Source organism: Cricetulus griseus, chromosome 7 (assembly GCF_003668045.3).
Source record: "Cricetulus griseus strain 17A/GY chromosome 7, alternate assembly CriGri-PICRH-1.0, whole genome shotgun sequence".
Lineage (NCBI taxonomy): Eukaryota > Metazoa > Chordata > Mammalia > Rodentia > Cricetidae > Cricetulus > Cricetulus griseus.
The window spans coordinates 39,282,044-39,309,314 of NC_048600.1; the positions used below are offsets into that span (position 1 = coordinate 39,282,044).

The 27,271-nt window shown below is 40.3% G+C and overlaps 1 protein-coding gene across 7 annotated transcripts in view; it reads right to left on the reverse strand.

The window, feature by feature from the left end:
• Positions 1–27,271, reverse strand: part of Rbfox1 (RNA binding fox-1 homolog 1) — a 356,901-nt gene that overhangs the window by 18,164 nt on the left and 311,466 nt on the right. For 5 of the 7 annotated variants that reach the window (XM_035447738.1, XM_035447737.1, XM_035447734.1 and 2 more), the window contains 2 exons: positions 23,003–23,042; positions 13,491–13,555 (listed from right to left, as the gene is read on the reverse strand). In XM_035447738.1, coding sequence (XP_035303629.1) covers positions 13,491–13,555; positions 23,003–23,042 — 105 coding nt within the window. Of the gene's footprint in view, positions 1–13,490; positions 13,556–19,205; positions 19,249–23,002; positions 23,043–27,271 lie in introns of all 7 variants that reach the window. The other 2 variants (XM_035447736.1, XM_027423939.2) reach the window with 1 other exon arrangement.

A 27,271-nucleotide genomic window follows, 5' to 3' on the forward strand; every position in this document is an offset into this window, starting at 1 on the left:
GAATAAGTAGAAAAACTGGCAAAATTAAACCCACAGATTTATAAATTTATAAATTAATTCGATCTTAAGTTTTCCAGAATTTTATGTAATATGATGTTGCCTTTAAGAGTGATCTTTTGGACACCATGATCTTAACTCTTAAAATGTTATATTTTTTCTCCTGCTCTTCTCTATTTCCTTCTTTCTCTCTCACCTTTTCCTCCTTTCCTTCTTTCTTCCTTCCTGCTTTATTTTTACTCTTTTTCTTCTTCCTTCTCTCCTACCATCCACCATTCCTTCTGGTAACTCCTTCCCTTGGATTTTCTCTTCTCATTGGGTCTTTTTTACTGCTTGTTTGTTTGGAGGTGGGGCTGTTACTTTATCACAAATCTGGTCTTAGGGTACTAGGCTCTATAGATGTTCTTTCCTAAGGCTTCTGAGTAACTGGGCCTGTCCCACATCATTTTTACAATTCTTGAGGATGTTTTTGTGAACAAAGGAGATCACATCTGTTCCAAAAACTTACTTCCTATAAAGAATTGGCTTAACTGGTTCTGTTAAGTAATATCAAATCTCAAAGGTCTAAGGATCATTTCCAGTAGTGGCAGAGACAAGGAAATGGCACACATGGCTCTAGTACCAGAGGGACTTACAAAAGGCTTTTCAAAATTGATGGCTAATTTAAGCATGAATACTGTGCTATTCTCCTTTATTTTCAAATACCCATAACCATTGCCATTCCTGTCCAGAAAAATCCCCATAAAATGTCAGCAAAGTGCTTTTCCACAGAGCTCATTAAATATGAGTCTGTGTTGCTACCAGCCTTCTAAGCATTTGCTTTCATTGCTGATTATGAGTAAGATCAATGGAAAATTGTGTCAAAGAGCCTCAAAGTGGGGTGGGGGGGTTCAGTGTGATGGCCAATAGAGCAATGGTACTGGACTTCTCAAGGGCCACATTAGTGTCCATCACCCTATGCTGTGCATTTTATGGATATTTCTGTTCTGTTTACCCTGAAGGACAATTCAAGACAAATGTTCTATTTAGATGCATGTAAATAGGCCACATGTTGATTGTTCTATGAAGCCATTTATCCCAAATGACCAGAGAGAGACAAACAAGAATGAAAATTGTAGCTGAAAAGAATGCTGTCTGCAAACAAGCTCAGAAAGAATCAAATGATCTGAGGGAGCAGTGTAGATGTGGAGCCACCTCTCATGCTAAGAAGGGAGGCTGGTACTTATGCTAAGCATCAGATGTTTTCTATACTCCATAGAGACTCATGCATTTACATGTCATCTTACACCTCATTTTAAACAAACTGGTCTGTACCTTGGTTGTAGATGACAGTGTCTGGCTGAGTCATTCTCAATCTTGATTAAACATGGTGTTTACCTGGGGAACTTCTGATATTCCTGGCAAACAAGTTACACCCAAGACCCCCTGAATGAGCATGGGTTGCTTCTATTCTCCTGGTCATTTTCAAGTGCACTAGAGTTTGAGTGCTGCTTGTCTGGTTGAATGGTTTGTAGCTTGAATGAGCAACAGACTCACAGGCAGAGCTCAGGGGTGTGCTACCAGCTGGGTCTCCTCTGCTCTAGATTCTGGTTTAGGTAATATGGGTCAGAGTCCAATGGACACTCTGAAGGTGATTATACTATGTTAATTGCCAACACTGAATTAGTAAACTTTTAATTCCATATGCTAAGAGCTGTGCTTCTTGAGACTTCAAACTCTATCAAATATGAATTGAGCACTTGCCTTCAATATGAGCCTGCTAAATGCCTACATATTTATTTCATTTTTCTTATAATCCCTCTTATGGTTACCCCAACAAAAGATGAGTAAACTGATGCAGGCCATTTGAGAAAAAACACTAAGTGGAGAAAAGGGAAGATGAGAACAGTTATCTGGAATCCAGCCCCTTACCCCCACTTCCTCTGTGATTCTGCTCAGGGGACATCATATGGGGGATGTTCTATCACTAGTAGTAGTGTGCCTCTCTAGGGAAATTTCCTATTATATTGCTTTGAATCTTTAGTTTCTTTGAGACAAAATGATAGATATTTGAATTCCTCTTTGCATATGATATAACTGAAGCTCGAGAGAGATGATTACAAGTATATTCAGCTTCCCATGATATAGAAGTGACATACTTCACTTATTTATCCACAGACTTCCTTCCATTTTAAGATGGTTTCCATAGATCAACCATTCAGAGTCCATCTGACTCAGCTGGTGGCGCATTTAAATTAGTCTTGTGGCTTACCATATATCATCTTCATTTCTCACTTCCCCACCTCCAGGTTAAATCTCATCTATCTGCAATTTTCTTCCAAAAATAATTACCCACTGAATTCTAAGTGTCAAGTGAAAAGAGTGACCTGCTAGTATTTCTCAAGGGGATGTGAGAAGCCTCACAGAGGTCAAAGGGCAGGCTTTGTCATGAGCAAGTGAGGCCCAGCTATAACTGTCCCTTCTCAAAGAGCGCCAGTGTTAAGTTTTAAGTTTTATTGTCACAGGCTCTATTGTCTCCTCACTCTTTGGCTTTTCAATTCTATATTGTTATTGTTAAAAACTCCAGATCTGTGTTCCTTATAGTGAGTCTTTGTGAATCCAATGCTGTACATTTCAAACCTAACACAACACATGCATATCTAAAACCCTGTAAGATGCTGACTACAAAACCCCCTACAGCCTGAGACTTGGTCTCTTGACCTGGAAGGTGACAGCAGGGATCCCCCAACATAGTAATTGGATGAAGTCAATTTGATTCTACCTGCAGGTTCTGGGGACTCTATTAATTATATGTCCCAGAGGGCCCCAAACTTCATGGTCAGTAGGGATTGTGTGTGTGTGTGTGTGTGTGTGTGTGTGTGTGTGTGTGTGTGTGTGTATGTGGTCACACCTATCACAATACACATGTGGAGGTAAGAAGAAAAATTATTGGAGTTGGTTCTCTTCTACTATGTGGGTCCTTGGGATCAGGTCATTAGGCTTGATGGCAGACACCCTTACCCACTGATCCATCTTGCTAGCTCCATTGGTTTTTCAAATGGTCCTTGAGTACACAGAGCTAAGCTATGGGGGTGGGGCATGTTCTTAGGGCCTTTGTACCATTGTGGATGCCCTGTCCTGGATGTGTCTGCCTTCAACCTCATACTCTCAGGTATATTTCAGTTTTGTTACTTAGAAGAGGCGAGTGATATGGCTGCTTTTGACCAGTGTTGAGTCTATCTTCCACGTCCACTTCCAACAGTCTATTATGGAAGGTACACATCCCAGTGAGGTGCATATGTTTTCCTTCCCTGTGGTTATTTGTATTTGGGTTTTCATGTATGTTATACCATAGATACATGAGATGTGGCATATACAGATAAACCAACGAATAACTAAATGAAGCAGAAAAGCTCTAAGAGGGAACTATCATGATGCCCATGTTGAAAAGATGAATATATGAAGGCACATTTAGTCACCTCATGTAGGTACAATTCCATTGCTTATGTTGCATTAAAATAGGCTTAAATTAAGAGACTTTCCTGTTTCTCCTAAATTTGACTGTTTGACTAGATAACCTTGGACTTTGGAAAGTCATTTATAAGGGCCTTTCTCTAACCTGGAAACAATGTACACCTTCCCCTGTCATCTCAGTCTCTCTAACATCTATCATTTCACCTACTTTCTACTATATTCCCACTAAGATGAAACAGAGCTATCAGTGAATCTAGAAGGCAGGGCTGTCAGTGCAAGCTGTCTCATTAGAAAAGTTATCTCAGTCTTCTCACTGGGAAATCAAGCTAGAAATTAAAATATATGTTCCTCATAGACTTTATGCAGATTAAAAAATGAAAACACTGTGGAAGCTAGTGCCATTGCCTGCCCCACTCAACAGAAGGGCATTGGGCTGTGATTTGGGGGCTGGATTTGTCCCAGAAGGGGTTAAGTGTATCTTTTAGGAATCTGGTACATCTCTGGTAACTCCATCCCTTTTGAAAGCGAGTGAGAAGAGGACCCACATATAAGCATGAGTGGGGGGAAAATATGCTTGAACTCACTCAACACGCATGGAGCTGACACTGCTGATGGTGATGATGTTAGTGATGATGGTGATGGTGATGATGATGATGATGATGATGATGATGATGATACACTGAGTGCTGATATCAGGCTATAGCTGAAGAGCTTGCATTCAAAACCAATGGACATTTTCTCAGGAAGCCAAAGAGTTAGTGACCACCCAACTCTCTCACTTTAGAGATGAGGCAAGCAGAAGCTTGGTAATTTCTTAAACTTGCCCATATCTCTCATGGATTAAACAATCATCCTAAGATTTGATTCCAGCTTTAACCTAAGTTTGTGATTATCTTCTAAATACCAGTAGCAAAGATTGATTAGCACAAGTATACATTGAAGAACACAGACAATACATAAAAGAGCCTGTTCCAAACATAACTCAGCTACATACTGTCATTGGCTACTTAGCAACATGTAGAATCTCAGCATGCTACTGTTCTGGGGAGTCTTGCGATGATCAGGCAGCAAAACAACTCAGAATTTGAATGGAGTTAGCTTATTGCTGTATCCTCGGTCAAGCCAGTGCTTACAGTGAATCATCTCTACTCTAAGACAGCCATCAATCAGAAACTAAGTAACTAATAACATTTTTACCAGCTTATGGATTTAAAGCATTCACCTGTCTCTCAGTCTAATGGGTACGATCTGTCCTCTGAGTAGATGAGAAAACTAAGGCTTAGTGACATTAAAAGAAACCAGATGTAGTTACTGCAGGGTTTGTTTTGTAGAGATACCAGCCTATTATGCAGCCAATGACAAGATCTTAATACAGAACCACTCTCTCTTCATATGACCTTGTGGGTTAAGAAAATGATAATTATGGCCAGAGGCCAGCTGATGCAGGTGGTCACAAGAGAAGAGATTTTGAGATGCCAAACATTGAAGAGGTCACTGAAGAATGAGAGTGGAGATGAGACAGCATCAGGTAGGTGGGACCATGGGGGAAGGTTATCAGAAATGTGGCATCCTTCTATCTCTGGCTAAAGCATTTCAAGGCAAATTATGAAGATAGCGGGGTTTTATTGCTTGAATTCCTTGGAATCTATTCATTTGTCTAAACATTATGCATTATTGTGTAGCAAAACTAAGCCTGGATGGAAGGCCAGGAAGCTAGCTAATTAAGAGTCTCTTCAGTTCTCACCCACCAGCATCCCATCCGCCTGACAGTAAGAAGGCCTCCCTCTAACTGTTTTGTATGTTAATTAAGTATGAAATGCACTACAGTTTTGAAGAGCATTGAATTCCAGAATAATCAATCATTGTGTTTTACACTAAGGAGAAAAATCATAAAAAAATCACCCATTTCTGTAAGATGAATTTTTTTTTGCATGAAATCACTACACACAGATATAGAAAAAACTTAACACCAAATACCAACAGCAGACAGTTCTTGAAGTCAACCTGTGCTCTTAGGCACAGGGTCCTAACTTGCTTTGGCACTCTTAGAAAGAGTAGGAGAGGTCTTAATGGAAAAAATTCCACCTGATTCTTCTAAAAGATAACAGCTTTATCATATGAGCTAAGGTCAACATATAGAGAACAGAAAGGAAAAGCCACCCCAATAAAAAAATAACATGTAAAGGGAAAATATGGCAAAGAAGCTGAGTGTTTTCAATTGATAATTTTAAATTTGTGTACATATGTGTGTAAGCACATATGTGTGAGCACCAGTGCCACATGTTGATGGCAGAGCAATCTTTAGTCACTCTTCATCTCATTGCTGAGTCAGGGTCTTCCACTGAACCTGGAGCTTGGCATTTGAGCAAGGCTGACTGGCAAGAATGCTCTGCAGATTTGAATGTTTCCCAACATTGGGAATCACAGGTGCATGTCACCAGGCCTTGTTTTCACATGGTTGCTATGAAGCTGAACTTGGGTCCTTATGATTGTGGAATAAGAGCTCTCTCCTGTTTTGTTTGGGGAGGCATCTATAAATACTTGATGAACTAAGATTCTGCCTTGGGTGTGTGTCCTTCTGCTCTGCTGGGTGACTGTCAGTTACTCTTCATTGGTAGGGGAAAGGGCTCAGCCAGAGGCTGTGGAGTATATTTTCACCACAGGTTCCTGACCTACCTCCAGGAAGCCAACATTTTCTAAGCATTCACAGTGAAAGGCCGTGAAGGTACCACTTAAAAGATGGATTTCGTTTGCTTTTTTGTGGCCTATCAAGCCAATGATCTGCAACCTGAAAAGCATGTAATCAGGCCATTTCATGACCAAAGGAGCTGTTATACCTTGTCTTGTCACCTGCAGAAGTGGCTTCCCATGTGGCTGTGATGGCCATGGTCTGCTGGGTTTGGAATGCCCTTAATCTCTCCGTGGTCCCTTGTTGGTCCAGTGTGTGGATTATTACAGGCCTATTTTTTTTAACTGCCTCAATTACATATTCATCCAACATCGCAAAACACCAGAGAAGCCATGATAGGTTATGGATAAAAAAGGTAATTAGTTCTTGAGGCAAAACTTGGGCACATTTAAGGCTTGAGAGAACACCTGTGTGTACATGTGTGTGTGCCTGTGTGATTATGTGTGAGTGTGTATATAAATATATGTGAATGTGTATGGGCAATTGGTCTCTAAGTTAAAAATAAGAGAAAATCAAGTAATAGGTCCTTTTATAGCATCACTATTGCTCCTTGCTGTTCAGTTTGGCATCCATAGACCCAAATTTCAAGTGGTTTCTGCTTCCTTATTTAGGTTTCAGAATCATTTTAGTCGTTCTCAAATTAAAAAAATAATAACTTAAAGGGTATTATAGTGAGAGATCTTACTAGGTACCGGTGGCACTGACCATACTCATTTGGGTGTGGTCACAGGTGCCTACCTGAGCATGTGGGATTTAGGTCTGAGGGGAAGGACAGGTTCACTCTCTCTGGTTTCTGGTCAGCTCTCTGTGGGCAGCTGAGCTCAGATGCTTGCAGTGTGGATCCTGGGTTATCAGTTTCTCATGTAAGTGATTTCTCCCCAATAAAATTAACCTACTTCATCCCAATCCCATGTATTGTAATTTGTGCAACCACAGGTATATTGGGCGAAAATAGAATTAGTATAGTTGTAACTTTTTGGAGAATGTAAAATCAGAACAATTTTAAAGAAACAGTGATGTGTGCACGTGGCTTTGGCTGGCATTTCAGTCTGATATCATAGCTCTCTCAGAAACGCATTTCTTTTAAATATCTGATAACTTCTATAACAATTAACTTCTCTTTCTCTTCTTGAAGGGGTTGTGTGTCACTCAAAAATGTAACTGAGTCTGTTAAGGAAATGAACTTTAAAACAAACAAAGACACATAAAAATAAGACAATGTATATTATGCATGTATCTGGGTGCACATGTGGTTGTGTGAGCATGTGAGCATACACATATATGGATGTTTTCAATATAGAGGTTTAATAAAGTCCTGACTATTATTTTTAGCAGTGGCACTGGGAGACAAATGGATATAAATAAAGATACTGGTGACTCATTCCTGCTACATTCCTATTATAAGGTGACAGAGCATCTTTTGTTTGATTAAAAACAAAAGCCTAGGATTGCCCATCATAGTGACAGAAATGACTAAAAAACTAAAACCAAGAACAATGTCAGGAAGTGGCTATTACAGGCTCCTGAGGAAAGGGTCCTTCTCACTGACACTTCATGATTGAAGCAGAGAACTACCTTAGGGGCTTTATCTCATTGGGCCATGCCACATGATACTCTTGGGTCTGCCCTGACCTCTTACGAACTCTCAGCTGACTGTTGACCTAGGAATCTCATTCTTGCTTGGCATCACCAAGTTTTGTTATACCCTCTGTAGACTTTCTTGAGAGTTTGTTTCTCAAAAAGATTGAATACATAAACAGGAAGTCCCCACAAGTTATCAAGGTTTATTTTCCCAAGGCAGTGTACAGAAAGGGAAATTGGCTATAAACCAACAACAACAACAAAAGAAACAAAGGTATAATATCCTATTGTGGCATATTCCTAAGGGAAGAACATTTTAGCTGCACGATAGAAGGAATAATGGGCAGAACTCAGTAGTCCCCAAATAGAAAGTCATTGGCCATATTCCACTTAGAGTCTGGAGGGTGGTAAATCTGTGAATGTGCTGTGCTACCTATTCTTACACGTGTCCCTAAGAACAGGCATGAGGCTTGCTTCTGTTATTCTGGAATAGTTGAAATTCTTAGCACACCTGGTTTGAAAAGGAAGAATTGGGAAACCAGGAAATGCCCCTAACCTTCCTCTGTGCTGTATGTCCTCATTAAACATTCTATACACGCTATACACTAAACTCTCTATATGTTAATGCATGGCTAGAAAAAATGTGTAAAATCATCAAGTTCAGATGATACAACTCTTTTTGTGAAACAACATTTCTATAATGAAAATAAAGTCCTTAAATATAAATGGTGAGCTTTTTATTCAGGATGCTCATTTGCTTTTTACAGTGCCAACTTCCTACCTTGTGTGTGTGTATGTGTGTGTGTCCATATACATACCTAAGGATGCTAGTAAAATGGCTTATCATTTTAAATGAAGCTATTTGCCTATTACCCCGGTAGAAATTCAGTAATTTTAAATCTGAATCCAGAAAATAACACCTAAGATAGACTGAGGGGCTGTGCTACACAAATGGGAATGGACTCAGATCCCTCAGCTGCTTCAGTCTTCAGACTAAAGTTTTGTCTAAGAATTTAGTTCTGTTCTCCGTAGATTCACTTATGATGAAATAGAAGGGAGAAAAGACGTTATTTTGCTCTTGACATTTTCCTTTTCATTTCTTGCCCCCATCTTCTGTCTGCTTGTCCTGCATCTCTTTCTTTCCTTTTTGCTTTCTTTTCCTTCCTTCATCCACCCACCCACAGATTTAAGAATCATATATGTCTCTTCACATCCATTCATCCATCTACCCATCTCCTCATCTATATATGTTTGCATTTCTGTCATCTATATAATAAAGACATGGCTACTTATGCCTATTAAATTTTAAGAAATTTACTAATCTTCCACTCTCTGAAATGAATCATCTAATCTTCAGCTTCTGAGTACCTGGTCTGAATAGTGCTTAAACTCTACAAGGTCTGGCTTTCTTGTTCTGAGATTTATCTCCAAAACTCTTAGAAGTTCTCTATAAGTATGTAAGATGACAAGATTTTGTTTGAGTTTATATTAGGTGGAGTTATATGGAATTGCCATATTATACTTTCTTATCATATAAAAACAATGAAACTTTAAAGTCTCAGAAAATGAAGAAGAGTAAACTGAAAGCAGACCCTGTTGCTCACAGCCTCCTTGCTTAGTCTAAGGACACCTATGGGCCTGGTGTTGTACTCTCATGTCAACACAATTCCAGCATTTGTAGATCTGTATACATCTATATTTATAGTTTTGTCTGACTTTCAATGAGCATCTCTTACCCAGAAGATATCTTTACATAATTATGAATATTCCATTCTATGTTCCAGAACACATATTTCTTGGTTACTTAAAAATGTATTTTTATATTTTAACAGCTCAAAACCCTTCATTATAATAAAATATAAGAAAATATATTTAGGATTAAATTATTTGATGATTAAATTAGTTAAGTGATTAAAAATCATTTTTAATATAAATGCATTTCCTAAAAGTGTCAACTTTTGGACACTAAATTTCCAATGAACACATTCCTCTAATCTAAACAGAACTTGCTAGAAATTATTTTACTTCCTAAGTGATGATTGTTATGCCTAAATTTTATGTACTACCTTACTTTTCAAAAAGCACTATATTTTTTGAAAGGAAAATCATGTTTTAATTGATAGAAGAAATGGTTGCAGTTAAAACCATATTATTGTTAAACTTGACAGTAAGACATTCTGTTCTTGGTGTTTTTCTAACCTGTCTAGGTCTAGCTACCATCTTCCCTAACAGGGAGGGACACTTTCATGCACCAAACCTTAGGGAATGTTAGAGTATCAGCAAGCAGAACAAGCATGGCTGGAGTTTTTTTCTAGCCGGAGTATTTCATCAATGCTATGTACATATCACATTTATTCCCCCACTATGAGTGCCATAATTCATTGAATAGGGGACCTTCTCCACTTCCCACCTCCCAGTTGAATAGCTGAAAGATGCAACAAAGACCAAGCCATAAAACACAATGAACCAAGAGCCAATCAATAAAGAGAGACCTGTACCCCAGGCTTATTCCAAGCAAGCCATTCATGTAGCTAATGTGATGGACCTGTCCAACCCAACGCATACCACAGACACATCAGCACACCGAGTAGCATGCAATGACCAGATGACCACAGGCCCCACCGCCATGCTCTGATTGATTCAAGCTCAGAAAACAATCTCCTTGAGAGTCTGGACAGCTGGCTTCCATTACACCAAAGCAAGATTAACAAAATAAAGAATTGATAAGGTCAAGTGTTACCAAATGCTTATGAAATGCCGAGGAAAGCTGTTCACCTATTCCCACTCAATTCCTCAACAAAGCTGTGATGTTACCTAGCTCAGTTCAATCTTTGAGATTTGGGACAAGCTTGGCCCATAGCAGATGGTCTTTATCCGGGAGGTCAACACCCAGAGCCTCTCAGATGCTCTGAGATTGTCAGCATGTGATCATTTACACAGGTGGATGATGGGCAGTGAGCTGCAAGGTACCCAATAAAGACCTTCTGGGCAGCACTGGGGTTACTGTAGTTCAATATTTTTCAAAGGGTTCCTGAATTTTTAATTTTATAATGGTGTAATTTGTGCTGAGTAAAGGTAGAATTCTACAGAGGGTGAGGGCAGCACAGCAGGCTTAGTTTCAATTTGGAGAAAGCTGAAGAGTGAATCACAAGGAAGGTTTGTTGCTGTGTTTCTTTTTATCAAATTGTCAAGCAGTAACCATTTCTCAAACATTCCCAACTCCACTGATTTCCCTTGTAAGTTTGAAAGGGTTTCTTTTCGTTAGGAAGCATATTTCTTTGTCATCCTGTCTGTCTTCCAGAGAGGAGGAAGTTAGACTTTGTTATTATTGATGCTGTGGTATGATAGTATAAAAATAATTTATCATACTATTGCCCTGATAGATTCTATATCTTTAGTAGAGACTCAAAAGATATTACTATAATTTCCCATTTCACCCTGATTGTGTTTTAATAAAGTCCTTTCCTTGTCTGCATTGATTAAAAATAAAAGGTACCACCACTTAATAATGATAAATCAAACCAGAAATTCCATTTTAGAGATTGTTTCTGAAAATTCATCTATCACTGAATTTACCTCAATGAAAAATTCCACAGGTGACAAGGATTCTGATTACAATAAAGTTAAATAGGGCCAGTAATCAATTTCCACAGCAACCAAGAGGACCTAATGTGCAAGCATCTCTAATAAACAGCAAGAGGCCAATTACATGGAAATAGTTAGTGGATTCCTTCAGCTGCAACTGCTACACCAAACTGGCAATTGCAGTTATTAAAGATTTATCAATCCAAGAATGAGTATTTTTTTCAGTAGAATGTATCACCAATGAGAACTCCTAATAAAATTAAAATTGCAGGTTTTATACAGATATTTACATATATCATGTTCTGCAATGCAGAGAATTTTAACAGTTTCAGACAGATGTAAGTGGGGATGGTGGGCTTCCTCAGTAACTCTGAGAATAGTTATTAGACATTGTTTGTTTTGATCAAGTGTCTAAATTAGTCTTATTGAAGACGGCGATTTAAAGTCTATCTTTGTAATTAACCTTTCTTCAACTTGGGGCTAGATGCACTTATTCTGAAGAAAGCAAGATAAACACTCAAAGAAATAAATCTGTTTAAGATTCTTATAATTATACAGCAGGCTAAAGTTACTATGATTATAATTACATACAAAGTGGGCGTTTGAGAATTTAGCATCTAGAGATATTTTCATAAAAATAATTAAGGGCTGTAGCTGAGCCACATTACAATTGAGACTGTGTGGATCTTCAGTGATGGAATTTAATAACATTTAAGCCTTTTCATTTGTAGAATGATCTCAAGTATTTCAAGATTGTCATCGTCTTTATTAGCCTTATTGACCCTCTCAATTTTCCTAATCCGGTGTCAGAGAATATTGAAGATAATAATTTACATGCAGCATCTTGCATCTTGGCAACTGATGATTGGGTAAATGGATAATTCATGTATTTACAAGTATGTCTGGCCAATGGCTTGGATTTCTTTGAAGAGTCCCTACAATTTAGAAAACGTGTTATGAGTGCTCAGGAGAAAACAGTAATAAACCCTGTATGTGGCCAGACAGAAGATCTCAGCTCTGCCTGCCAAAGAGTCATTTATGACAAGTTTGTGCATGGAGCTAAGTACGGCATTTTTAAATTCAGGGATTTCTTTTGCTTTATTAAACTGCAGAAGGATTCTGCAGTTGCTGCAAGCTAACAACTGTCCTCTGACAGTTCTCTTTCATGAGCCACGCCCCTTGCCTGCTTGCTTACCTGTCTGACCCAGCATGCCTCAGCCACACATGCAAATCGTTACCATTATCATTTTATTCATGAAACATATCCTTAAATTAAAATAGTCATCACGAAAATAAGCACCCTCCGGGACATTCATGCATGCAGAGGACCTGAACATTCACATTGATGTCCTCAGAGAACAGAGCCAGAAAATCGCATTCAATATGGAAACACACACATTTTGTTTGTTGGCTGGTTTGCTGCCCAACCCCTCCCCCCCAACAAGGCACCTATATAGAAATAGTTATAACTGTTTTAGAAACCATCACATCGCCAAAGCCTGGGGACCAAGGCAGTCACACACATCCATTCGGAATTCTGTGTCTCTCAAATACATTTCTGTACCTCCAGCTGCCAGTCTTCATGTGAGGTATGCAGTGCAAATGAAAGTTGGCTTCTGTTTGTAAGTTTGGGCACTGGGCATTGCCAGGATCAATGAATCTCCTTATGAAAGCCAGATGTGTTGCCCATTCCTTTTCTTTGAATTCAATGGGGCAGAGGTGAAAGCTTTCCTGGGTGTCATGAGGGAAGAAGTGAACCTTCCGGCTTATTACTTTCTCATTTTCTTCCCATGAATTAGATGAAACTATGGTCTTACACAGAAGGCCATGAGAAGGTTGAACAGTAGTGTGTGTGTGTGTGTGTGTGTGTGTGTGTGTGTGTGTGTGTGTGTGTTTGCATGTACAAGATACATGGTTATAGGAATAAAGAGGCTTGAAAAACAGCTATCCAGGGACACAGCAGGTTTTCTTTGCATTGCATAGGACAGGGTGAAGAATTCACAAAGAACAAGGCTTAAGCATCCATCTTCTCTCCATGTAGTCTATGCATAAGTTCACCATGGGACCTAACTTTTGGGGGCTTCCTCTTCAGTAGTCATGCATGTTTCAAGCAAGACCAAATAAGAATAAGAATTCCCTGCCCCACCAGCTATTTTCAAGTCATCGAGAGGAGCAAGAGCCTTACCTGTCACTGTAGGCAGCGGCAGTGGCAGGGGTGGGCTGGGCGTAGCGGTATGCAGCATAACCACCCTAAAACACAAGGAGAGATGAGGCTTAGGGATGCAGAGCCCAGTTCAGGGACACCCAGCAGTGGTCAGCCCGCACCAGAAAGGCAGGGACCCAAGTCCTCCCATCCAAGGCTGAGGTTAATGAGAGAAGTAGAACAATATTGGAGAGAGGAGGTTGAACACCCATCCTGGCTGCGTGTTAAAGGTTAGAAGCCCTAAGCATATCTTCAGAGGCAGAACCCAGAGACCCTTTGAAGGAAACACACCTAAGCGTTAATGGTGATGGTTTGGGAGTGAAAATTAAATATTCTTCCTACTTGGCTGAACTTTCCAGGTTTCCAGAATTGACCATGTTTTACCATAACTTACCAAATACTAACCTAAATTTTATTAAATTATCATTATTTCTTCATAAAAGTAGATACTCTCCTGCCTCATACTGATTTTAGAAACAAGATCAGTAAATTTCTTAATAATTGTGTGTGTGTGTGTATGTGTAGTCACTTAATCATTGATGGTTTTGTAGAAGGCTTTTTTTAATGTTCCATAATTATTACAAAAGTGAAAAATTGTCAAAAATTCTGTCTTCTCAGCTGAAAATATCACACTGCTACTTGTCACACAAATTCAGACAGAGAATTTTCTTCAGAGGAGGGGAGATATGATAAAGTCTTCCAATTTGTAAATAAAATCATTAAGAGAAAAGAATCTGAAAAGGAAAATAATTAACATTTAGTTCTATGTACCAGTAATTGCCATTGTTCAATTAAGCAAAGAGGGAGAGCAAATGTGCACATTGCGAAGGAATTGTGTGCAGTGACGCATTGATTATCAAGCTGAGAAAATAACGGCATCTTGCTCAACAGACCAGGGCAATATGTCAGCCACCACGAAAGGATCTCAGCATGATTAACAAACTGGATCCAGTGTCCAGAGGTAACAAGGGGCTTGCTTGAGCTCTGATGAGAATGCATAGCACTGCAATCCTTCAAGGGCTGGAGTCTCACCTTTACAATGAGGGGCTAACTCGGGGTAGAGTGGCATGTCAGAAGGCTGACAACAGCAAAATGCCCAATGACAGGAGGGCAAAGTTGACAAGTGTCAGCATGTGGCCTTATACACAGGGATAAAGCAAGGCTACAAAAGTAACTTCAAACATGTAGGTAATAGCTCTTGACAGATTCTCCCAATGTTTCTGACTGAAATCCTCTATCATGTATGTCGTAGCTCAAAAGAGCCTGTTTTTCTATGAGGAAATTTATTCTTTGGATCAGCTTTGGTAAAGACACACCTAAGACATCTTGGTGGATAATCACCAATAATACAGAGCCAGGAGTTTCTGTGACAGCTTTCCTTAAGGAAAAAAAAATGTGTAATTTAAAACAAAAAAGGTCTTAGGCAGACACCACCTGGTGTTCCAAACACAGTGCTCTCTAATGAGGAATGGGGGAACTCATTATATGTGCTGAAGAGTCATAAAAACAAAGCAGGTGTCAGACCAGCACTGAACTCCAGAGGAGCTGGGCCAGGAAGAAACCAGGTCACCAGTTTTCTCCAGTTGTTCTTTTAATCTGCCTGGCTGTTTTTCTTGGCTTTCATGATATATCAGAATGATGTAAGTATGCAAGCATGTGCATTAAATTTAATAAGGTAGGGAGGGATTAGAATTGGCCAGCCAATGACTATGGCATTAGCAACAATTTGGATGAAGTAAGTGTGTGTGTGTGTGTGTGTGTGTGTGTGTGTGTGTGTGTGTGTGTGTGTGTGTGTGTGTGTAAGTGTGTGTGTGTCTGTCTGTCCAGAACAAAAATTTGTAAAGCTATTTGCATACATATATCAGCTTCCATGTAAATTCTAAGTGGTGATGGAATCTGTTCCCAGCAATGTCTGCTTTGCAAGCCCCTGTGGCTCGTATTCTATAATTTTCTCTGGAAGTTTGCAGAAGGGTTTGTCATGAGAGCAAGTAGGAATTCAACAAATGTGAAGCATGGCTACAGTGCACACAGAAGTAGCTAATATGAACTTCACTGCCTAAAAGGTTGATATTTATCCTGGGAATGTAAATGCAGCTACGCAATCTGCACTGTCTTTTAAAAAATTACTTTTTCTTTTTAATTTAATTTTTGAGATTATAATTTGATTACAATATTTCTCCATTTCCTTTCCTCTCTTCTAAATAAGGTGAACTATGAGAGTTTGGGAATGATCTATTTTTTTGTGTGTGTATTTGCTGATGACTTCACCACTGAAAGGAAATAAGTTTCTATGCCAAACAGTCACAAGAAGTACAGAGGTTGGGTGGTTTGTTAGTTAGGATTTTTTTTTTTGCTTTTAAATATTCTCTCTCTCTCTCTCTCTCTCTCTCTCTCTCTCTCTCTCTCTCTCTCTCTCTCTCTCTCTGTTTTGTTTTCGATGCAAGATCAAATGTAGCACAGGCTAGCCTCAAACTTGCTATGCAGTTAAAATTTATCTTGAATTTCTAATAATCCTGCCTCATTCCCTAAAGTGCTGGAATCACAGCTGTGTTCCACCATGCCTGGTTCAGGAGGACATGGATATCTTCGGGGCTTCATGCATGTTGGGTAAGCCCTGTACCAACTGGGCTACATTCCCAATCAAGTTTGTTTTAATTTTTATTTATGTGTATTTGTGTGAATGTCAGAAGAGGACATCGGATCCCCTGGGTGTGTGGTTACAGGTGTTTAGAGCCACTCAAGTTCAGTACTGAGAACTTAGCACTGGTCCTCCTAAGAGCAGCAAGCACATCTCTCCACCTTCCACCTTCTTCAGACTCAACAGCCTTGTCTGCTAATATGTTTAGAGTAAGTGAAATGGCTTTGACCTTGGTATATAAATCACACTGTGGTAACAGCAATGTTCTGCCTGTGCCTTGTCCAGGATAGTGGCCAAAAGCCCAATAGTTTTAGGTGTTTATTTATCCATTGAAATGCAGGGACTATAATTAATTAATTTACTTATGTTCTGTTAACTTGTTTGTTTTTAACTTGTCATTTATTTTGTTGTACTGGGATGTCTTACATGATGATGCAATGTTAAGCTATTTTCTAAGCCCACCCTCCTCCTTTATATTTTTTAACTTTGAGGTAGTATAAGTTCAAAGTTGGCCTTGGGCTGATCCTGTAGTCATGCAAGCTTTGAACTTGTTATCCTCTTGTCTCCACTTCCCAAAAGCAGGTATTACAGTTATACTAGATTGACTATTGTTTTGTTTTGTTTTGTTTATTTTCCCGAGACAGGGTTTCTCTGTGACTTTGGAGGCTGTCCTGGAAGTAGCTCTTGTAGACCAGGCTGGTCTCAAACTCACAGAGATTCACTTGCCTCTGCCTCCGAGTGCTGGGATTAAAGTCATGGGCCACCACTGCCTGGCTCTACTATTGTTAAATGAAGTTTTGTATGTTGCTTGTGTGTTTATCTGTATGCAGCTAGTGTGCACACATGAGTTCATGTGTTTGGAGGCCAGAGGACAACCTCCTCAGTAACCTTCTATTTTTCTTTCTTTTTTTCTGAGACAGGGTCTCTAATTAGTCTAGAACTTGCCAAGCAAGACCTACAGATCATTTTGTCTGCCTTTCCAGCTCTGGGGTTAGAAAGAGATGCCTCCATGGTTGTATTTAAAAAACAAACAAACAAACAAAAAAACCCCCACAAAATCCCTCAGTTCTGAAGATCCATCTCACGTCTCCTGCTTACAAAGTAAGCACTTTACCAAAGGAGTACCTCCTCAACTCCTATTTAAATGTAAGCATCTGTGGATGGTAGTATTTCTCTCTGCAATATGAGATAATGGTGTGAAAAGGATTTGGTGGCTTGATCATGCCGCCTTTCTGCACTGTATGTTGTCTTTCCTGGTTCTCTCTTGCATGAGAGCCATGTTGCAGCAATAGTGGAGCTGTGTGTTAACTCAGTGTATGTGCACACACTGTAAAATGGCCCACAGATACAAACTGCTTTAATTTGCTTTCCAAAATTGTGACTCAGATGAGCTGTATTGCTCTGTCCTCTGTAGCCTGCTGAGCAGAGCTAGAACTTGTGTGTAGTTCTATGCTGATGTCTGAAGAATGAGATCTGCCTTCACGTCTTGGTGGACCTGGTAACTGCAGACCTAGTGAACAAATAACATTACTAACAAGATTTATCCTTCTCCAAACTGAAGAAGAAGAAGAAAAAAAGCAGAACAGTTTTATCTGTTCTACTCACAAAAATATTCATGTGTACATGCGTGCCTGAGTGTGTGGATGTATGTGCACACATTTAGGTCTGTTTTGTGTGTGTGTGTGTGTGTGTGTGTGTGTGTGTGTGTGTGTGTGTGTGTGTGTATTTTGCTGGATATTGAAGCCAGAGCTTTATGCACATTAGGCAAGTGCTCTATCACTGAACTACAATCAAAGCCTTCCTTTGACTTTTTGTTTTAACACAGGACCCCATTAACTGTCCCTTGCTAGCCTGTGTCATGGAGCCATAGGTGCTACTACCTTTCAGTTGCAAGGAAGCTTTAATATTAGCTGTAGACCACATTTTAAGACTGTTGGCCAGTGGTGAATGTGTTGGTTTTGTTTGTTTTCTTTTTATTAATTTCTACAAATTTACTCATTTGGTATTTCTTTGCCAAAGAGAATAGTGTTAGCAACTGGAAAGAAAACTCAAGGCTGGAGGTATAAGGGGAATTTTGATTTAAAGATTCTAGTGTATTCTAAGAACCAACCAAAGATTATGGAGAAATTGATTCTAATAAACCCTCTAATTACCCTACATCATGGAGTGTGTGTGTGTGTGTGTACATGTGCCATGGCATGATGTACATGTCACTTGGGGTGTTGGCCCTTGCCTTCTATCTTGTTGCTTCTTACTATGTATACTTGGATAGCTGGCCTGTGAGTTTCTTGGAATCTCCATGCCTTCTCCTCACATCTCTCTGCAGCAGTGATGGATGACAGATAAGTGGTACTATATCTGAGTTTATTTGGTCTCTGGGGGATTCAAAACTGTGGTCCCCATATTTGCACAGAAAGTGCTTTACCTACTGAACCATATCTGTAATCTAAAGCCTTTGTTTCTGTATTATTATTATTTTTATTTTATTATGTGCATGTAAGTACATGTAGTGTGTGTGTGTGTGTGTGTGTGTGTGTGTGTGTGTGTGTGTGTGTGTGTGTGAGTGTTCATGTGTGTGTGGTGTGTGCACACATGCCACAGAATGCAAGTAGAGGTGTAGAGGTCAGAGGACAATCTTCATGAGTCAGTGCGCTCTGTCTACTTTTGTTTCTGTGGATCAAACTCACAGAGGCTGCCAGGCCTTAGCAGTTAACATTTCTGTCTGTTGGGACATCTTCCTGGCCCTTTTTGGTTTTGGTGGTTTGATTTTTATAATTCAAGAAATTAAAAGCCACATTAGACCTCTCCTCTCACATGGTAAATTCATGATCAAGCTAAGTGCGCATATACAGTGCTGGGACTCGAAGGAAGTGTCCCATCCCCACTGTGGACCTGTCAGAAAGTTCACAGGAGAATGGGAATTGAACTGGAAAATTCAGTTAAGGCTCCCTCTGTGTTAGAGAACATTTGCCATCCCAGGAATCATCTTGTTAGTGAGGATTTCAGAGCAAACCCACAACCACATGATGAGTGTTTTTCCGTCAGTCAGGAAGTCATACCTGTAGCAATTTATTGCCATACACTGGCTCTTGATACACTACTCTATAAGGAAACAGAGATGTAATGTTTTCAATGCAAAAATGAAATAAATAAAAGAAAGTGCACAAATCAGACAGCAACCATGGAGCAATTCATTTACAAGTTTGCTTCTCTTAGTTCAGTGTTGAGAGCAATCTGCCAAACCAAAAGCAGGGCTAGGCGTGTCCCAGTTCTGGACTTGCAAATCCCCATACCGACAGTTATAAAGGAGGTGAACATGGAGCTCAAACCGTGTGGTCTGCATTTAGGATATACCCATGTTTGCTTTTATGAAAGCTAAAAGGATAATTTCATGGCTTCTCACCTTTTAATCTGCATCCCAACAGTTTCAGTATGATGATTCTCTCTTTATCTCGTGGTTGGAATTTTCTGGCTTACCTGAGGATTCAGTTTTGTTGTTAAGACTTAGAGGGCTAAGATAAATGAGCAGGGACAACCTGGACTGAAACAGCAACTTTAACCATTTCTGCTCACACAGCAAAATGGCTCTTCAGGACTGCATTGATCACACTGAGGGCTTCAGTCACATTTAGACACTCTTACCAAGCGAGTCTGTGGGTGCACTTAAGATAGCTACAGTGTGATGCACACATCTTTAACATGCTTATTTCTGATCACATCTCAGTAGAGCCCCATACAGATTGAGAACAGCTGTAAAATGAGAGAGTTGCCACAGGGCTATTTCATGTGGCTCACTGGAGGTGGAAGAGAAATTGAGTTGGAAAAGAAATTCTTTGGTTTCCGTGGCAGATAGCAAAGTGGTTGACTATCTGAAGACATTTAGGGACTTGTCTTATGGATCTGTGTACACATTTTTTTAAAGTCAACTGGCTTTCCAAGATTTTGGTTACATTTAGCTTTTCTGAAATTTAAGAGCATTGAGCTATTCCTATTCAAATTTATTTTAATTTCCTGTTCTCTCCCCCACCTCTCCCTCTCTGTCCTATCTCTTTTCTCTTTCTCCTTCTTACTTTTCTCCCTAGTTTTCATTGTTCATTTGAATGTTTTAGGCACAGATATTACAGTCTAGTGGTCTACTGAACCCTTTAGATGCACCTCTTTTCCTTTCTTTTCTTCCTATGCCTATGAGGGATGAGTGGGTGTGTCTTCATTAAGGAGGTCAGAATTCTCATCACTTGACTTGTTATGTGGGTCCTGGGTCTAGATTCTGATCCTCATGATTGAACAGCTATTAACTGCAGAGTCACCTCCTCAGCACCCCCCATAATCTCTATATTACCTTTTCACACCCCCATTTCTTACTGTATTTCTAGAATTCCACCATTTTGAATTAATCTGTTGTCCAGTGTTTAAGTGTTGAACTGTCTTCAAATCACATGGGTTCAAGCTTTGGTATCAGGGAAGAATCTGAATAAACTATTTCATCTTTTCTGGAAGAAAACGTTCCTCTTTTGAAGGAAATGGAGGCGATAAAGTCCCTGTCTCACTGGCTGTGGTAGGGAGAAGATGCTGTGGCATGGACCGAGTACCCTCTGATGTCTTTACCTCTTCAGAACCCTTGAGTCTTCATAGTGACTGAGGATGTTAAGCCTAATGTGATCCCCACATGGACCTTTTCAACATAAAGTCTTGGGAAGGAAAGGCTTGAGGCTTAAGTTTGCAAGACTTCTGGTTTCGGGTGTTTGCAAAGCTCCAGGCTCACTCCTCTTATTCCCAAGTTCACACAGCATGGAGGAACCACACCTATTTATTGCAAGTTACTTGAATGCAAAACAGTTTTATTGAGACCCTAGAAGTTCCAACAGTGTGAAATGCCTTGGAATCTTGTGGAAATTTATATGTTGGTGGTGGGGTAGTGGGTCTCAGCATGGCTCCTCCTCTTCAGAAACTTAGGGTATTCTCAATGAAGACCCAGGTAACATTAACACTCTGTGCCTTCTTTCTCCTTCCTCCCATACCCCCACATTTCTATCCTATTGTCTAATTTACCATTGTCTTTCCCTATTTTCCACCAAGCATTCATCACATTTTCTCTGCTCTACCATACTTTCTGTCCCTTTGTCCATTTCCAGCCATTGCCTTTGATCAGAGGTCATCTTCTTTGATCCTCCCAGCAAATGTCAACTGACACTTATTTTCTACTTCAAGACTTGTGTAGCTTCAAGACTTCTATAGCTTCATTGGGGAACAGGGGACCTGGATTTGTAGGTCTAGGGAAGTTAACTTCTACAACTTTCAATCAATATTGTTCTGGTCATTGTTTTTTTGTTACTTAATTTGACATTTTTTTTAAATTAAAATGAATGTGGTGGTTAATTATCAACTTGACAGGATCTAGACTTATGTATGAAACAAACTCTGGGGCATGTATAGCAGGAAATCTCTCCATGGGGTTAAATGAAATGAGAAGACATACACTAAGTGTGGGTGGCACTTTGCCATGGGCAAGGGCCTCCAGTTGAATGAAAAAGAGAAAGCAAGCTGGCTCTCATTTCCATCTGTTCTTGACTGTGGATGCCATGTGACCAGCCATCTCATGCTCCTACTTACCAGGACTTGTGACCATGATTGACTGTACCCTCCAACTTGATCCTAAGTAAGCTTTAAGTTTATTTTGTCAGGAATTTTGCCACAGCAGTAAGAAAATCAACTAATAAGTTCATTTCAATATTTTCATTAAAATTCCAGCTCTCTTTCAGACTTAGTATGCTATTTATAAAAATGGCATCCCTATCGTTTAAAATAGAGAAGATTTTGGTGACAAACCTGCACATCCCCTGCTCTGACTCAGAACTCTCCTTGTCTCTGATATGTAGCTGTCCGCACAGTGCACAAGTTTATCCCAAGGCCCAGAGGCAGCCACTTTCTGGCAGGGAACCTCCTGTATAGGAGGGCTGCTTTCTTTGCCATAGATTTTCTGAGCACATGATCCATGGCAAGACTATGCTCTGTGGTAATTAACTGGCATCTACATCTTTTCTACCTCTTCCTTTAACCTTCTCCTCTCTGAAAAGATTAAGAAGATCATTGTGGGTAGGACCTTGCAACTTGACTGTCATAGGGTTCTAGAAGGTCTTTCTAATCCTTGGTTCTCTGTCAATACTAAGAAGTCTCAGAAATGCCTAAGAGATTCAACATCAAGTAGTAGGGGAATGAGGTCCTAGAGGACAAAATCAAAAGGAAGGAGACAGTGGAATACAGGTAGTTGGGCAGTAGTTTTAGAGAGTGTTCTACTGTGGGTGTGGTTGGTCCTCTCAGATAGGCTGTAGAGCAGAGAAGAGATTGCACAGGAAGAATGTGCCTTGATCAGAGGGGACCAAATCTAGGAATTTTGTGCTTTACTTAATGGATTATAGAGAAATAAGAGACAAACATTAAGTGGAGACTTATTTAGCCTACACATTCCAGAACCTCTGATAATGACCATGAAGCTATTTATTGTAAAATATCATAATGAGATTGTAGGCCTAGGGAAAAAATTTCTTTAAATAAAACAGAATCTGAAATGATTTTCAAGGAATCTCTGCAACTACCAACAATTTAAAATGTGAGAGAAAAACCATCTTTCTTAATAGATGCAGTTGTGTTTATCTGTTCCAAAGTTGATCAAGCCCAAGCCATTAATTACCCTCAAATAGCATGTCACATGTTTTTTGAGCTCATGATCATCAGCCCTTCTACCTTGAAAGACATGCCCCAGAAGAGGTAGTCTGCCCCCACTGAGTTCAGAGCAAACTTGTATAAGGAATGACTCCTGGAGGTAAGGAGGACGGCATGCACGTTAATGAATACTTACATAAATGTCTGCACCATAAAATCCATCCTGGTAAACAACACTGTAAAGGTGCACACACAAAGAGAAACATTCGGATTAGTGCAGTTCCCCATGCAGACGCACCAACCCCCGCACAGGCCAGGTTAGTCTGGTCTCATGATCCAAAACACAGGAACTGAGGAGAGTTTCAAACTGATTAAGGAGGTTGGAGACAACAGCTGTCCATCAAAGCAGGAAGTTGTGTAGCCTGGGGTTCCATGGTGGACCAGGGTCAGAGTGCTTTTGCTTGAGCACCAAAATGAACTTCCCTCTTTCAGAAGAAGGTGCATCACATGGCTTGGAAAGGCAAAAGGGCTGGTGTGCATTTTCAAGTAGCCTACACAGACCTGAGAATCTTAACAATATTAAAGTTTGGAATCAAGCCACAACTCCCCTCACCAACAAATACAAAACACAGCATCTGTCTAAATGGGCTTGCAAGGGCAGAGACTCAGAGAACACTTTGATGATGGGCTAGAGCGAAATGGTCTCAGGGGACACCCAGGTGACTCAGACATTTTCTTCTATAATCATTTCATAAGGTAATATTATCAGTGGTAGTTCTGTGAGACTTTAATTGTCAATGTAACAGAAAACTTTTATGTGTATCTATGTATAAACATATACAGATATGCATGTTTACAAAATATGTATATTTTTCATATGTACAAATGCATGGGAGTGCATATATGTGTCTATGTGCATCAAACCCTTATGTATTTCTGAGTGTGTGTGTAGGTTCAATTGTATACATGTTTGTACATATTCAGATAAATCATATTCAGGCTAAGGCAAGATTCTACTTTATGACAGAATAAACCTAATGTTGTGAAAGCTTTCAATAATGCACCCCAGTCCCTGGTCTCAGAATCCCAGAAAAAAAGCTCCTTCCAGGGGACAAAGAATGATCTTGGACTTCTCCAAGTCTCTTAGAATATCAAGGCAAAGAAGCTCAATGTTATGTCATCCTAGGGACATGTTCTATTCCTTAAGTATCTGAGTGGGGTTACCAAGGCCCTGGACTCCTCACAGGCTTTTTTGAGACAGCAGATACCCTGAGTATAAAATGTTGTATTTCTAAACTTTGTTTTCAGAGCATGGTAGTCATCAGTTCCCTCCCCTAGCATCTTCCCATGAGGAGTCAAGTCAGGGCCCTAATAGAAGCACAACTTTGATATGAAAGGATTTCACGAGCAGAATGAACACGCAGAAAAGCCAGGCATCTCAAGCCAAGGGAGAGTGCATTTCATCACCTAAGTGCACACACACACACACACACACACACACACACACACACACACACACACACTCACACTCACACAAAGCAGTGACACTGGCTTGCTGGAGAACACGGGAGTGCACTTCTTTCCCAGTGCTTTTTCAGAGCTGATTGGCAAACCCCCAAGGACCATTATCCTTAAAGTGTGGCAGGTCTTTCACACACTAAGGAGGTTGGAAAGAATGCCTTTCAGCTGTTGTTTGTATTTGATCCTGGTGGGCTACACTTCACAAGAACACTTGTCAAGCAGTGCTAAACCCTAGTCCAAAAGGCAGCCAGAGGTGTGTAGGGTCCTGAGCTAGGCTTTGAATTTGCTTTTGACATTAGCAATGTAAAAAGGCACTGTCTGTTGTGGGGTCAGAAGGCAAGGTCAGCTTCTACCAAACAGGCCTTAGAACAGATCTGATGAAAAGCAGGCAAGCAACAGATACTGACTTAGGTTCCCAAGGCACAGACCCGAGCCTTAGCTGCATCAAGATCATGTCTGTGTCATGTTTTCATGCCATCATGCTTTTATTCATGCCACCCTTTGGTTCCCAGTGTCTCTTCTCCCAGTACCCCCATCTAAAAGCAGCTAGGTCATCACTTAAGAGACAGGCAAGGTGTAGAAACATAGACATTTGCACTGAAGTGCAGCTTCCCCAGTCAATGGCTCTGCGGCCTGGAACAGAATTACTAAGACAGCCGTGCTTGACTTACTCTGTGCAAAATGGGAAAAGTGGGTCACCAAGTGCAACCTCAAGGCACACATGTGCAGACAAACAGGTGTAGGATTTAGTCAGGTAATGCTTTCAAAATGATGGCCAGCATGCTTAGCACTGAGGTGACAAGTTCTATAACTGTGACCCAGGCTACCCGAAGCTGAGTTTTATGCTGTCCCTGTGAATACCAGCATCCATGTGTCAAGACTCTGTCTATCTAGGTGGCTCATTAGCTTCTACCTCCTATAAAAGGCATTTGTGTCCATGCTTTGTTTGGCCATAGAAGTTGCACTCATTGGATTTCCACCCCATTGCATCTCATCTATGTTTTAACTCTTTATCTCAGTCCCAGAAAACATACAAACTAGCTGTTGAGAGGGTGGTTTGCATATTTAGCCATAATGGTTATTGGTATTGGAGGGAAAAAAAAGAGATAAAATTAAACAATCGTGAATCCTACCAATACAGAATACTAGAGGGGTATGGATAAATATTAATCTTTTAAAAATTAGTATGCATTTAAATATGAGGAGGCTTGCATTTTCCTAACTGTCAGCCTCATTTTATGAAAAATAGTGAGAAAAGCCAAACGTAGGCTTTGGAGGCTCAGGGGCACACAGCTTGGAAAGGAGGGAAGAGCTATGCCACATGGCTGAGACTTGGTTCTTCCTCTGCCAGTGAGATGAGGAGGAAATGAGGAAGGGAAAATGGCTGCTGCTTTCTCCAGAAGGAGTGTTTGTGTATAGGGGCCATTGCCATGTCAGTCATTTTCCCATCTATCTGTATTAAGAGCACCCACAGCAAGAAAGAACACATTGTGTCATTTGCCTTTGGGAGCCTTTTCTCTGAAAAATAACCCAGTTGCTGTGGTTTGTACATGGGCTATGGGAAGTTATTTTGAAACCTCTGGCATCCCAAATTTATGAGATATAGAATTGAAGGGAAACAGTGGGCAAGCTTCCTCATTTTGATAAGCACAAACAAATGGGATGCAAGTATTGGCCTTCTGCATTATTAGATTTCCTCTGCCCCAACCACTGCGCTGGGGCATCATGGCTGAGGCTCTCCCACCACTGATCCCTAGAGGTCTAGAGTCATCAGAGGGGAAAGTAAAGCCACAGTCATGCATCAAGCTACAGTGAGAGCTGCAGTCTTTGCTGCAGAATGAAGGAACAGAGGCACCCTGGAAGAGGAAAGGAAGGAACAGGGGGAGCCTGGAAGGACTAGCAGGCTGGCAAATGACCCTTGGTTGGAAGGTGTCTGGCTCCTTGGAGAGCCTGGAGGAAGGACACACTTAGTAGCTTTAGGTCCCTGAAGCCCTTTAGAAGGTAGTGGCTTCTGAGCAAAGAAGCCAAGAATTTTAGCTCTTACCAACCATAATGAGAAGGGATTGCCCACTTGTGCCAAGTATATTTTGGAAGCACAAAGGAGATAGTGAGTGATATACCTTCATGATGTTAATAACCCTGGAAAGTCATGAGCTGATGTAGCCATTCTCATTTCACCGACAGAGTAAAATAAACCTACAGGAATGGGCTGCCAGTGTTACAAAAGTGCTACTGCCTCTAAGTTATTAGTCACAGAAAAAGCATCATTACTGTGATGACTCATATTTGCAAGTTGACTACTCTGAGATGGGCCCCATCAAAGTAATCTGTGCTTCTCACCCTCCTTGTCTCCCCACTATGGATTAATTGACTTAACTAATAAATATTCTAGCCCAGGTCTTCTGGTTCCATAGCCAAACTCTTAATGACATGGCAGACAGTCATGGTTGAACTTCAGTGTGCCTGAGACTCACCTCAGGGACTAACAGATGAAATACAGATGGCTGGTCATACAGAGGACTTGATTCAATAGATCTGGATAGGGTGGGTAGCAAAAGATTTGTATTTCTTTCAAGTAATGGGCAATGTTGCTGCATGTAGTTCAAGAAGGAAGGGAATTGTGTTGCTAAGTGACACATTCCAGGTGTTATTTTTAATCACATGTATGATGAAACTGAAGCTCAGACTCTATGGGACCCTATTCTCCCTCTACCCCCTCCCAGAGTCTCATGTAGCCCAAGCTAGCCTTAATTCACTACGTAGCCAGACACAACCTTGAACTTCTGATCTTCCTGCTTCAGCCTCCCAAGTGCTTGGAAAACAGATGTGAACCACTATGCCAGGTTTTGCAATGCTAAGGATCAAGTCTAGGAAATTACGCATGTAGGCAAGCGCTCTGAAAACTGAGTGATATCACATTCCCCAAGATGCTGTTCTTGAGGAG